At 38.1% G+C, this 14,853-nt stretch overlaps 1 protein-coding gene across 1 annotated transcript; it reads left to right on the top strand.

Annotated features, from left to right (window-relative positions):
• The first annotated feature begins 1,525 nt into the window (after positions 1-1,525).
• LOC134304310 (uncharacterized) lies at positions 1,526-6,356 on the top strand. Its single transcript, XM_062989919.1, has 3 exons — positions 1,526-1,872; positions 4,544-4,618; positions 5,454-6,356. The coding sequence occupies exons 1-3, from the start codon at positions 1,728-1,730 to the stop codon at positions 5,576-5,578; spliced, it is 345 nt and encodes a 114-aa protein (XP_062845989.1). The 5' UTR covers positions 1,526-1,727; the 3' UTR covers positions 5,579-6,356.
• Positions 6,357-14,853: the final 8,497 nt, after the last annotated feature.

The following is a 14,853-nucleotide window of genomic DNA, read 5'->3' on the forward strand; positions in this document are numbered from 1 at the left end:
TTCCTCACCTTCATACCTCACCTTAGTTCCTCACCTTAGTTCCTCACCTTCATACCTCACCTTAGTTCCTCACCTTAGTTCCTCACCTTAGTTCCTCACCTTCATACCTCACCTTAGTTCCTCACCTTAGTTCCTCACCTTAGTTCCTCACCTTAGTTCCTCACCTTCATACCTCACCTTAGTTCCTCACCTTAGTTCCTCACCTTCATACCTCACCTTAGTTCCTCACCTTCATACCTCACCTTAGTTCCTCACCTTAGTTCCTCACCTTCATACCTCACCTTAGTTCCTCACCTTAGTTCCTCACCTTCATACCTCACCTTAGTTCCTCACCTTCATACCTCACCTTAGTTCCTCACCTTAGTTCCTCACCTTCATACCTCACCTTAGTTCCTCACCTTAGTTCCTCACCTTAGTTCCTCACCTTAGTTCCTCACCTTAGTTCCTCACCTTCATACCTCACCTTAGTTCCTCACCTTCATACCTCACCTTAGTTCCTCACCTTAGTTCCTCACCTTCATACCTCACCTTAGTTCCTCACCTTCATACCTCACCTTCATACCTCACCTTAGTTCCTCACCTTAGTTCCTCACCTTCATACCTCACCTTAGTTCCTCACCTTCATACCTCACCTTCATACCTCACCTTAGTTCCTCGCCTGCTATAGAGCTCATTTTTAGAAAGAACTCTTGTAATAAATCTGTGATGGTTTAATGTGAGTTATGATTGTAAAACTATATTTAGTTTATATACACAGGCATCGATGTTCCTCATTTATTACAAACTGTGTTTATTGTTTTATTGTTTAATTATTAGAATGAATAGTTCAAATCAATAAATGTATAATCATTTTATATGGGAAATAAATCAATACATCTATGAAAGTCTTGTATGTTTTCATTTGTTGATGTCAGACTGTGATTAATACACACACATGAATGCCTCTCGTGCAGCCCAAACCTTTTTATTTCAACGTTTTTGATATTTATTTGATTGTGACTTGTAGTTTAGATCAATAATTGATTGTTTCCAAAATAATAACATTAGTTTGATGTTAATAAATGAAATCACATGAGACTCAAATAGATGTATCTATTCGCACGATAAAAATGATAATAAAAGAAATACAACAATTATTTCCAAAAATAAGGTAGACTGTGTCTATAAATGATATCGATATACATTATACAAGATATGATCAATTTAGATCAATCACTACAGACCAATACGTGACCAATAGTAAAAAAGATAATACGTTTATTGATGTTATATATATAATATTATAGGTCAATAAATATATTTCCCAAATTACAAAAATAGTTTGATGTTAATAAATCAAATCACATGAGACTTAGAAATCGATGTATCTATTCGCACGATAAAAATTATTATAGAAGAAATACAAAAGTTATGTCCAAAAATAAGGTAGAACGTGTGTCTATAAAAAATATTGATATAAATGATACAAGATATGAACATAGATTTATTTATTTATTAGCAAAGTAAAATTATTATACAGACGTTTTCAATCAATAGATTCATTTATTTGAAGGCTAAAATAAATTGTGAAAAGAATTAAAAACTATTACATGTTCAAAAAATCAGGTCAGTAGTAAAAGAGGGGCGGTTAACGATAGTCTGACGGTAATACGTACAAGCACATTAGACTGCGATGCATTTATTCATCTCCAGTCTAAAATTATTATACGTCTATCGATGTTATTAAAATGTTTAGATCTATTTCTCTTTATGCATCTTGTCCCCTTTTTCTCCTTTTGTATCCCTTTTTTTTTTTAGGGCGTCCAATCGCACCGTCGCGTCACGTTTCCTCTCCACCGACGCCGATCCCCGCTCCGATCGAGGAGAACGAAGGTGACCCCTTCCTTTTGACTTCGACATTGTCGATATTGATTGTATTTGAATTTTAGTTTAGATCAATAATTGTTTCCAAAAGAATAAAAATAGTTTGACGTTAATAAATTAAATCACACGAGACTTGAATAGATGTACCTATTTACACGATAAAAATGACCGCTTATAAAAGAAATACATGAATTATTTCCAAAAATAATGTAGAATGTGTGTCTATAAATTATATTTCTATACATTATACAGAATATGAAGAGATCAATCACTACAGACCAATACATGAACAATAGTAATAGGTAAAAACACATTAGACTGCGATGGATTTATTCATCTCCAGTATAAAATTATTACACGTTTATTGATTTGATACCACGGCCCCTTCCTTTTTAGTTCGACGTTTTTGATATTTATTTGATTGTGACTTGTAGTTTAGATCAATAATGATGGTTCCAAAATAATAACATTAGTTTGATGTTAATAAATGAAATCACATGAGACATGACTAGATGATAATAAAAGAAATACAAACATTATTTCCAAAAATAAGGTAGACTGTGTCTATAAATTATATTGATATACATTATACAAGATACGATCAATTTAGATCAATCACTACAGACCAATACGTGACCAATAGTAAAAAATATAATATGTTTATTGATGTTATCTATATATATATATATACAGTTGCAATCAGAAATATTCAACCCCCTCACCTCGAAAGACGTTATAGTGATGTGGATGAAAGATAATGACAATAAATGACAAAAAAACCTCATTAAACGACAAAACATATTTATTGATGCATATTTGAGTTATTTTGACAACAGAGGTTGACTTCACTTTGGAGTTCAAATGAAAAATATCAATCTTTGAACACATGTGCATTATTATTCAACCCCCAGCTTCAGTACTTTGTGGAGCATCCTTTAGCTTTTATAACTTCTCTCAAACATTTTCGGTAAGATCTGACAAGCTTCTTTCGATTGGAATCTTTGCCCATTCTTCACATGCATAAGCCTCTAGCTCAGTGATGTTTGATGACTCCTGTGCTGCAACTGTCTTGTCAGATTTGAATCCGGTGACTGAGAAGGCCACTTCAGGATGTTCCAGGATCTTTTTCTCAACCAAGCTTCGGTTGACTCGGAGGTGTGCTCGGGATCGGTGTCTTGCTGGAAAGTCCATCGATCACCGAGGTTTAATTTGTCAACAGAAGGCATCACGTCCCTCTTTAAAACGGCCCGGTATTTCCGGGAATCCACGATGCCGGGTACACGATCACGATTGCCGGTCCCCGCCGCAGAAAAACAGCCCCACGTCATCGATGACCCACCTCCACGCTCGACTGTGGGGACGGTATTCTTCTGGTCATGAGCCCGGCCTTTCGCACGCCAGACGTACCCCCGGTCCGTACGTCCACACGGTTCCGGTTTGGTTTCATCGGTCCATAGAACTGTCTCCCAAAACTCTGGAGTCTCATCCAGATTCCTCCTAGCATATTCTAGTCTACTCTTGATGTTCCTTGTGGTCATGAGCGGAGTGCATCTTGGAGTCAGCGATGTTCCTCGTTTGTTCAGTGCACGTCTTATAGTTGCCACTGAAGCACTTGACCGTCATCGGGTCGTTCTGTAGGTGTCTTTCACTCACACGGGGGTTTTTCTTAGTCGTCCTGACTAAGTCGCTGAAGGCCTTTGATGAAATGTTGGGCTTTCTTCCCTGGCCAACTAGGTTTGCAGCTGTTCCATAAGTTTGAAACTTCCATACGATGCTCCCAATGGTGTGTCTTGGAACGTTCAATCATCTGGACATCGGTGGGGTTTATATATGCATCACAGCTAAAGCAAAGAAAGGATCATTATAGAGTTCCCAAAGGCTTAATTATGTTTCAACTCTACTGTAGGCCATAAAAAACTGTCCGAAAGCTTTGAGAACAACAATATTACATAGGGGTCGAATAATGAAGACATGGCTATGTGAACAAAATATACCGTTACACACAAATACTCGCTAGCGCAGTTTCTGTGTTAAATGTATCTACCACGCAAGTCATCCAACAAGTCATCCAAAGAAGAATCTTGCTCTTTGAAAAAACTTTAATTGATAAATCCTTAAGATCTTAGGGGGGTTGAATATTTCTGATTGCAACTGTATATGCGTGCATCTTTATGAATCTGTCCCTTTTTTTAAGCGCGTCCAATCTCCCCGTCGCGTCGCGCTTCCTCTCCACCGACGCCGATCCCCGCTCCGATCGAGGAGAACGAGGCTGACCCACGGCCCCTTCCTTTTTACATAGATTTATTTATTTAATCATCAGCAAAGTAAAACGATGATACAGATGTTTTCAATCAATAGATTCATTGATTGAAACGCGAAAAAAAATTGTGAAATGAATTAAAAACTATTACATGTTCCAAAAATCAGGTCGGTAGTAAAAGAGGCGCGTTAACGATGGAACGTAAAAGTGATCGGACTGTAATAAATGAAAGCAGACCGACACGTGACCGATAGTCTGACGGTAATACGTACGAGCACATCCGACTGCGATGGATTTATTCATCTGTAGTATACAATTATGATGCGTCTATCGATGTCATAAAAATTATTATATATATATATATCTATTTCTCTTTACGCATCTTGTCCTCTCTTTCTCCCTCTGTATCCCTTTTTTTAGGGCGTCCGATCTCCCCGTCGCGTGAAGTTTCCCCTCCACCGACGCCGATCCCCGCTCCCATCGAGGAGAACGAAGGTAACCCCACGGCCCCTTCTCTTTTACTTCGACATCGTCGATGTTTATTTGATTTTAATTAGTAGTTTAGATCGATGATTGTTTCCAAAAGCATAAAAATAGTTTGATGTTAATGAATGGAATCACATGAGACTTGAATAGATGTATATATTCGCACGATAAAAAGGATTATAAAAGAAATACTCAAATTCTTTCCAAAAATAAGGTAGACTGTGTGTATAAATGATAGATGTATTTATTTATTTATTTATTTGCACAGTCAAACTGATACAGATGTTTTCATGAAATAGTTTGACATCGACAGGTGCACACGTTCAAACGTATATCTCTCTCTCCGATAGAAAAGAACGATACGTCTGATAGATCCGAACGTCAAAGTAGTCGAAAGTCGATGACCGACATCGTACGAGACTTTAATAGATCTGTTTGTGTTATCGTCACAGAAAATCAACACAAAAGTCATCTTAAAGCAGTCGTGTCTGTAGTAGTCGAGGGACACGGTTCGATACGTGACTTTAATCGATTCATTTCTTCGAACCCTAAAATAATTAGCGAAACGATTTCAAATCTATTACATGTTCACAAAATCAGGTCGGTAGTAAAAGAGGGGCGTTAACGATGGAACGTAAAAGTGATCGGACTGTAATAAATGAAAGCAGACCGACACGTGACCGATAGTCTGACGGTAATACGTACGAGCACATCCGACCGCGATGGATTGATTCATCTGTAGTCTAAAATTGTTATACGTCTATCGATGTTATTAAAATTCTTATATCTATTTCTCTTTATGCATCTCGTCCCCTTCTTCTCCCTCTGTATCCCTTTTTTTTAGGGCGTCCACCCGCCCCGTCGCGTCAAGTTCCCTCTCCACCGACGCCGATCCCCGCTCCGATGGAGGAGAACGAACCACGCCCCCTCGTTTTGACTCGGACTCTGTCGGTATCTGGTTTATTTTGATCCGTGGTTTAGATCGATCAAAGTCAGCGTCGTCATTCCAGACGTGGACGATGTCACTACACGGCTTCACCGTACGTCCGTGTTAACGAGAGCCTTTCCTAAGTCATAGTCCACGACGAGCACGGAAGCCTTTTAAAATAAACGCCGCCGTCCGTAGCGCTTATAATAGTGACGTTAGTTATCATAGTAACGTTAGTTATCATACGCTCATGCATGTTGACATTTGTAGTGGAAAATATGCCACGATTCCATATATAGTAGGTATCTGAAGTGCGTACGGGTCAAGCGTCGCCGTGTCTTTGACTAGCGTTCTACGTGTTAGTAGTTAAGATGAGATTCCTTTATCGATGCCCAAGGGGGAAATCGGAGCGTCACGGCAGCTCCGGTACAGTGTAAGTACAGTAAACGGAGTAAACGAAATAGAGCCGAATCAAATGAAAATAAGGAAGTTATAGGAAAACGTTAACTATGCTATGCAACGACTATGATACGACAGTACGGTAATTCCAACAATGTAATAAAAACACTATATATACTATATGTAGAGAGTCCCAGTAGCATCGTACATCGAATAACGGTACCGAAGGAAGGACTCGGACGGGGCCGCCCGACGCCGCCGCGAGGCGAGGAGCCTCCTCTTTCGGGCGTCCGGATATCCGTAGATCGGTGTGTGTTGGTCCTCTAGGGAAAGGTAAGAAAAAAGAATATGAGGCCGTTCCCAAAAAATAGCAGTGCCAGTATTTTTCCTGAAAAATGGGAAAAAATGTTTGAGGTTTCACTTTATTTTAAATGACCGAACTAATGTTCAGTGGCATAACCGACCTTTGGCATATCCGACCTAAACCCCACTCCCCCCCCCCCCCCCCCCCCCCTTCCCCCTCCTCCCGAACAGGTATCCCGGTCCGGGACGATCGGAGCACGTTCTACGCTACTTCTGCGTTCTCTACGGGTTCTCTGCGTCGTCAGCCCCCACCCGGAGGATCGGCGTGCTGTGTTTTGTGTGGCTACTCGATAAAGGTTGTATCTGGTAAGGTCGAACCTGCTGGGAGCCAAAGCCCCCCAAAGCATAGCCGTTTGGATGTTTGAAGCACGCGAGCCTCTCCACCACAGCGAGGTCACAGCACGAGGAGAGGAATGGACCGGCGAGAACCCCTCGTAACGTCCCTGATGAATGTAGAACGACTGATATTCATTCATTGGCACTTTGGGTAAAGGACGAACACAGAGTGGTGAAATGTCGTTCATGGTTCGATTTAGAATCGACAGTGTAGTATTTTCAGTGCCATGGCATGAATGGAAATGAAAGCGACGATGATGATTTGGCGCTTGTAATGACGATACTGTTATTCGACGCCCTCCATGTAGAACGGGGATTCGTAGCGTCGAGGTCACAATGTAATATTCGGTCAGTATCGGCTTCGATCACGGCACGCGTCCGTCGTGGCGTTCACGACGGAGCCTCGAAAGGTGTCGGGTCCTTCTAGCGTCTAGTCCGGCCTCTCGACCCTTCAAAGGCCTGGAAGGTGAGTAGAGGTAGTGATGTTGAGTAGTTGATGATGTATTAGTAAGTGATGAAGCTTGTAATGTGAAGTAATATGGTGAAATGTGAATGTGGTTAACTAGAATGGTGTGAGGAGTAGTAGTAGTAGTAGTAGTAGTAGTAGTAGTAGTAGTAGTAGTAGTATGATTATTATTATTATTAGAAGTAGTAGTAGTATTATGATTATTATTAATAGTAGTAGTAGTAGTAGTAGTAGTAGTAGTAGTAGTTGTTGTAGTAGTAGTAGTAGTATGATTATTATTAATAGTAGTAGTAGTAGTTAGTAGTATGATGATTATTATTATTATTATCATCATTATTTATATTATGATTATTATTATTATTAGAAGTAGTAGTAGTATTATGATTATTATTAATAGTAGTAGTAGTAGTAGTAGTTGTTGTAGTAGTAGTAGTAGTAGTATGATTATTATTAATAGTAGTAGTAGTAGTTAGTAGTATGATGATTTATTATTATTATCATCATTATTTATATTATTATTATTATTATTATTAGAAGTAGTAGTAGTATTATGATTATTATTAATAGTAGTAGTAGTAGTTGTTGTAGTAGTAGTAGTAGTAGTAGTATGATTATTATTATTATTAGTGGTAGTAGTATGATTATTATTATTATTAGTAGTAGTAGTAGTAGTATGATTATTATTAATAGTAGTTGTTGTTGTAGTAGTAGTAGTAGTAGTAGTATGATTATTATTAATAGTAGTAGTAGTAGTATGATTATTATTAATAGTAGTAGCAGTAGTTAGTAGTATGATGATGATTATTATTATTATCATTATTTATATTATTATTATTATTAGAAGTAGTAGTAGTAGTATTATGATTATTATTAATAGTAGTAGTAGTAGTAGTAGTAGTTGTTGTAGTAGTAGTAGTAGTAGTATGATTATTATTAATAGTAGTAGTAGTATGATGATTATTATTATTATTATCATTATTATTATTAGTAGTAGTAGTAGTAGTAGTAGTATATTATTATTATTATCAATAGTAGTAGTTTATTATTATTATTATTATTAGTAGTAGTAGTAGTAGTAGTATGATTATTATTATTATTAGTAGTAGTAGTAGTAGTATATTATTATTATTATCAATAGTAGTAGTTTATTATTATTATTATTATTAGTAGTAGTAGTAGTAGTAGTATGATTATTATTATTATTAGTAGTAGTAGTAGTAGTTTATTATTATTATTAGTAGTAGTAGTAGTATGATGATTATTATTAGTAGTAGTAGTAGTTTATTATTATTAGTAGTAGTAGTAGTAGTAGTTTATTATTATTATTATTAGTAGTAGTAGTAGTAGTTTATTATTATTAGTAGTAGTAGTAGTAGTAGTATGATGATTATTATTATTAGTAGTAGTAGTAGTAGTTTATTATTATTAGTAGTAGTAGTAGTAGTAGTATGATTATTATTAATAGTAGTTGTTGTTGTAGTAGTAGTAGTAGTAGTAGTATGATTATTATTAATAGTAGTAGTAGTAGTATGATTATTATTAATAGTAGTAGCAGTAGTTAGTAGTATGATGATGATTATTATTATTATCATTATTTATATTATTATTATTATTAGAAGTAGTAGTAGTAGTATTATGATTATTATTAATAGTAGTAGTAGTAGTAGTAGTAGTTGTTGTAGTAGTAGTAGTAGTAGTATGATTATTATTAATAGTAGTAGTAGTATGATGATTATTATTATTATTATCATTATTATTATTAGTAGTAGTAGTAGTAGTAGTAGTATATTATTATTATTATCAATAGTAGTAGTTTATTATTATTATTATTATTAGTAGTAGTAGTAGTAGTAGTATGATTATTATTATTATTAGTAGTAGTAGTAGTAGTATATTATTATTATTATCAATAGTAGTAGTTTATTATTATTATTATTATTAGTAGTAGTAGTAGTAGTAGTATGATTATTATTATTATTAGTAGTAGTAGTAGTAGTTTATTATTATTATTAGTAGTAGTAGTAGTATGATGATTATTATTAGTAGTAGTAGTAGTTTATTATTATTAGTAGTAGTAGTAGTAGTAGTTTATTATTATTATTATTAGTAGTAGTAGTAGTAGTTTATTATTATTAGTAGTAGTAGTAGTAGTAGTATGATGATTATTATTATTAGTAGTAGTAGTAGTAGTTTATTATTATTAGTAGTAGTAGTAGTAGTATGATGATTATTATTATTAGTAGTAGTAGTAGTAGTTTATTATTATTAGTAGTAGTAGTAGTATGATGATTATTATTATTATTAGTAGTAGTAGTAGTTTATTATTATTAGTAGTAGTAGTAGTATGATGATGATGATGATGATTATTATTATTATTATCATTATTATTATTAGTAGTATATTATTATTATTATCATTAGTAGTAGTAGTAGTAGTAGTATGATGATTATTATTATTATCATTATTATTAGTAGTAGTAGTAGTAGTAGTATATTATTATGATTATTAGTAGTAGTATATTATTATTATTGTTATTATTAGTAGTAGTAGTAGTAGTAGTAGTATTATGATTATTATTATTAGTGTTATTATTATTGTTAGTAGTAGTGGTAGTTGTAGTTGCTGCTGCTGCTGCTCCTTCTGCTCCTGCTATTAGTATGATCATAGATGTGATAGAAAGTGGAAAATGAAATGGGTTACAGTAGTGAAATAGAAATATGCCGTGGATTGTACCGTGTGCAGTGCGGACCGACCGACGAGCGTGTAGCGCTCTATCGTTCAGTAGAGTGCACGGCAACGGAGATACGGATGCTAAACGGTCTGGGCCGTCGGCTACGACACCACCACCACCACCGGTATAGAGCCGGTGGATCTATATCTCTCAGTATGAGAGAGTGTGAGAGCTGTGCTATTAAATTGAACACACCCGCTCCCTATGCACACCCGAGACCTAGCGACAGGAACGAGTCACGTGACATTTTGGAGAGAAAATGACAAGCAGTGCTCAATGTGGACATTTAGGGGTGTAGTCTCTTAGGGGTGTAGTCACTTTTGTTGCCGGTGGTTTAGACATTAATGGCTGTATATGGAGTTATTTTGAAGGAAGAATAAATGTACACTGTTACATAAGCTGCACACAGACTACTTTTCATCGTGTCAAAGTGTCATTTGGTCAGTGTTGTCCCATGAAAAGATAGACTGAAATATCTGCAGAAATGTGAGGGGTGTAGTCACTTTTGTGATACACTGTATATGTATGTGTGTATGTGTGTATGTGTGTATATGTATCTATGTGTGTGTGTGTGTGTGTATATATATATTTGGACATGTATTCGAACGTGAAGCTGTGTAGATAGGTAAGAGGTGAACGGTGACCTGGTGAGCGTTCCCGTGTGTTTTTCAGCGCGGTGTCAGACGGCGCGACGAGATGTCTCCCCCGAGCGAAGGACGGGGAACACGGACGAGCGTGGCGTCCGAACGTGAGGAGACGGACCTCCGGAGGTGCGTGCGGTCGTGTGGGTGTAATATGTGCTTGTGCCCGGCTGCCATGCTTATATGTGTATGGTTGTATAGATCGATAGAAATCTGTGTATATATGTAAAAGTACATATATGTAAATGTCAATCTATCTATGAATTTATCTATGTATGTATATATAAATCTCTATATATATATCTATATGCATATATATACATATGTACAGTATATATATATATACAGTGTATCACGAAAGTGAGTACACCCCTCACATTTCTGCAAATATTTCATATCTTTTCATGGGACAACACTATAGAAATGAAACTTGGATATAACTTAGAGTAGTCAGTGTACAGCTTGTATAGCAGTGTAGATTTACTGTCTTCTGAAAATAACTCAACACACAGCCATTAATGTCGAAATAGCTGGCAACATAAGTGAGTACACCCCACAGTGAACATGTCCAAATTGTGCCCAAATGTGTCGTTGTCCCTCCCTGATGTCATGTGTCAAGGTCCCAGGTGTAAATGGGGAGCAGGGCTGTTAAATTTGGTGTTCTGGGTACAATTCTCTCATACTGGCCACTGGATATTCAACATGGCACCTCATGGCAAAGAACTCTCTGAGGATGTGAGAAATATAATTGTTGCTCTCCACAAAGATGGCCTGGGCTATAAGAAGATTGCTAACACCCTGAAACTGAGCTACAGCATGGTGGCCAAGGTCATACAGCGGTTTTCCAGGACAGGTTCCACTCGGAACAGGCTTCGCCAGGGTCGACCAAAGAAGTTGAGTCCACGTGTTCGGCGTCATATCCAGAGGTTGGCTTTAAAAAATAGACACATGAGTGCTGCCAGCATTGCTGCAGAGGTTGAAGACGTGGGAGGTCAGCCTGTCAGTGCTCAGACCATACGCCGCACACTGCATCAACTCGGTCTGCATGGTCGTCATCCCAGAAGGAAGCTGACGCACAAGAAAGCCAGCAAACAGTTTGCTGAAGACAAGCAGTCCAAGAACATGGATTACTGGAATGCCCTGTGGTCTGACGAGACCAAGATAAACTTGTTTGGCTCAGATGGTGTCCAGCATGTGTGGCGGCGCCCTGGTGAGAAGTACCAAGACAACTGTATCTTGCCTACAGTCAAGCATGGTGGTGGTAGCATCATGGTCTTGGGCTGCATGAGTGTTGCTGGCACTGGGGAGCTGCAGTTCATTGAGGGAAACATGAATTCCAACATGTACTGTGACATTCTGAAACAGAGCATGATCCCCTCCCTTCGAAAACTGGGCCTCATGGCAGTTTTCCAACAGGATAACGACCCCAAACACAACCTCCAAGATGACAACTGCCTTGCTGAGGAAGCTGAAGGTAAAGGTGATGGACTAAACCCAATTGAGCACCTGTGGCGCATCCTCAAGTGGAAGGTGGAGGAGTTTAAGGTGTCTAACATCCACCAGCTCCGTGATGTCATCACGGAGGAGTGGAAGAGGATTCCAGTAGCAACCTGTGCAGCTCTGGTGAATTCCATGCCCAGGAGGGTTAAGGCAGTGATAATAATGGTGGTCACACAAAATATTGACACTTTAGGCACAATTTGGACATGTTCACTGTGGGGTGTACTCACTTATGTTGCCAGCCATTTAGACATTAATGGCTGTGTGTTGAGTTATTTTCAGAAGACAGTAAATCTACACTGCTATACAAGTTGTACACTGACTACTCTAAGTTATATCCAAGTTTCATGTCTATAGTGTTGTCCCATGAAAAGATATAATGAAATATTTGCAGAAATGTGAGGGGTGTACTCACTTTCGTGATACACTGTATATATGTATATATGTACAGTATATGTATGTATATATATATATATATATAAAGATATACAGTGCCTTGCAAAAGTATTCAGCCCCCTTGAACTTTTCAACCTTTTGCCACATTTCAGGCTTCAAACATAACGATATGAAATTGTAATTTTTTGTGAAGAATCAACAACAAGTGGGACACAATCGTGAAATGGAACGAAATTTATTGGATATTTTAAACTTTTTTTAGAAATAAAAAACTGAAAAGTGGGGCGTGCAATATTATTCGGCCCCCTTGCGTCAATACTTTGTAGCGCCACCTTTTGCTGCGATTACAGCTGCAAGTCGCTTGGGGTATGTCTCTATCAGTTTTGCACATCGAGAGACAGAAATTTTTGCCCATTCTTCCTTGCAAAACAGCTCGAGCTCAGTGAGGTCGGATGGAGAGCGTTCGTGAACGGCAGTTTTCAGCTCTTTCCACAGATTCTCGATGGGATTCAGGTCTGGACTTTGACTCGGCCATTCTAACACCTGGATACGTTTATTTGTGAACCATTCCATTGTAGATTTTGCTTTATGTTTTGGATCATTGTCTCGTTGGAAGATAAATCTCCGTCCCAGTCTCAGGTCTTTTGCAGACTGCAACAGGTTTTCTTCCAGAATGGTCCTGTATTCGGCTCCATCCATCTTCCCATCAATTTTAACCATCTTCCCTGTCCCTGCTGAAGAAAAGCAGGCCCGAACCATGATGCTGCCACCACCATGTTTGACAGTGGGGATGGTGTGTTCAGGGTGATGAGCCGTGTTGCTTTTACGCCAAACATAACGTTTTGCGTCGTGGCCAAAAAGTTCGATCTTGGTTTCGTCTGACCAGAGCACCTTCTTCCACATGTTCGGTGTGTCTCCCAGGTGACTTTTTATAGATATCTTTGAGAAATGGCTTTCTTCTTGCCACTCTTCCATAAAGGCCAGATTTGTGCAGTGTACGACTGATCGTGTCCTATGGACAGAGTCTCCCACCTCAGCTGTAGATCTCTGCAGTTCATTCAGAGTGATCATGGACCTCTTGGCCGCATCCCTGATCGGTCTTCTCCTCGTTCGAGCTGAAAGTTTAGAGGGACGGCCGGGTCTTGGTAGATTTGCAGTGGTCTGATACTCCTTCCATTTCAATATGATCGCTTGCACAGTGCTCCTTGAGATGTTTAAAGCTTGGGAAATCTTTCTGTATCCAAATCCGGCTTTAAACTTCTCCACAACGGTATCTCGGACCTGCCTGGTGTGTTCCTTGGTCTTCGTGATGCTCTCTGCGCTTTAAACAGAACTCTGAGACCGTCACAGAGCAGGTGCATTTATACGGAGACTTGATTACACACAGGTGGATTCTATTTATCACCATCAGTCATTTAGGTCAACATTGGATCATTCGGAGATCCTCACTGAACTTCTGGAGTGAGTTTGCTGCACTGAAAGTAAAGGGGCCGAATAATATTGCACGCCCCACTTTATAGTTTTTTATTTCTAAAAAAAGTTTAAAATATCCAATAAATTTCGTTCCACTTCACGATTGTGTCGCACTTGTTGTTGATTCTTCACAAAAAATTACAATTTCATATCGTTATGTTTGAAGCCTGAAATGTGGCAAAAGGTTGAAAAGTTCAAGGGGGCTGAATACTTTTGCAAGGCACTGTATATAAAGATATATATCTATATATATAAAGAGATTATATATATATATATATATATCTTTATATAAGATATATAGATATATATCTATATATATAATATATATAGATATATATCTATATATATAATATATATATACAGTGTATCACAAAAGTGAGTACACCCCTCACATTTTTCATGGGACAACACTATAGACATGAAACTTGGATATAATTTAGAGTAGTCAGTGTACAGCTTGTATAGCAGTGTAGATTTACTGTCTTCTGAAAATAACTCAACACACAGCCATTAATGTCTAAATAGCTGGCAACATAAGTGAGTACACCCCACAGTGAACATGTCCAAATTGTGCCCAAATGTGTCGTTGTCCCTCCCTGGTGTCATGTGTCAAGGTCCCAGGTGTAAATGGGGAGCAGGGCTGTTAAATTTGGTGTTTTGGGTACAATTCTCTCATACTGGCCACTGGATATTCAACATGGCACCTCATGGCAAAGAACTCTCTGAGGATGTGAGAAATAGAATTGTTGCTCTCCACAAAGATGGCCTGGGCTATAAGAAGATTGCTAACACCCTGAAACTGAGCTACAGCATGGTGGCCAAGGTCATACAGCGGTTTTCCAGGACAGGTTCCACTCGGAACAGGCTTCGCCAGGGTCGACCAAAGAAGTTGAGTCCACGTGTTCGGCGTCATATCCAGAGGTTGGCTTTAAAAAATAGACACATGAGTGCTGCCAGCATTGCTGCAGAGGTTGAAGACGTGGGAGGTCAGCCTGTCAGTGCTCAGACCAT

This window comes from Trichomycterus rosablanca, chromosome 27, assembly GCF_030014385.1.
Source record: "Trichomycterus rosablanca isolate fTriRos1 chromosome 27, fTriRos1.hap1, whole genome shotgun sequence".
NCBI classification, from domain to species: Eukaryota; Metazoa; Chordata; class Actinopteri; order Siluriformes; family Trichomycteridae; genus Trichomycterus; species Trichomycterus rosablanca.

Excerpts from the sequence above, each read along its gene's own strand:
- LOC134304310 (XM_062989919.1), top strand. The coding sequence starts at position 1,728 with ATGTTTAGATCTATTTCTCTTTATGCATCTTGTCCCCTTTTTCTCCTT. Across the intron at positions 1,873-4,543 it reads TCCGATCGAGGAGAACGAAG|GGCGTCCGATCTCCCCGTCG; the intron begins GTGACCCCTTCC and ends CCCTTTTTTTAG. Across the intron at positions 4,619-5,453 it reads TCCCATCGAGGAGAACGAAG|GGCGTCCACCCGCCCCGTCG; the intron begins GTAACCCCACGG and ends CCTTTTTTTTAG.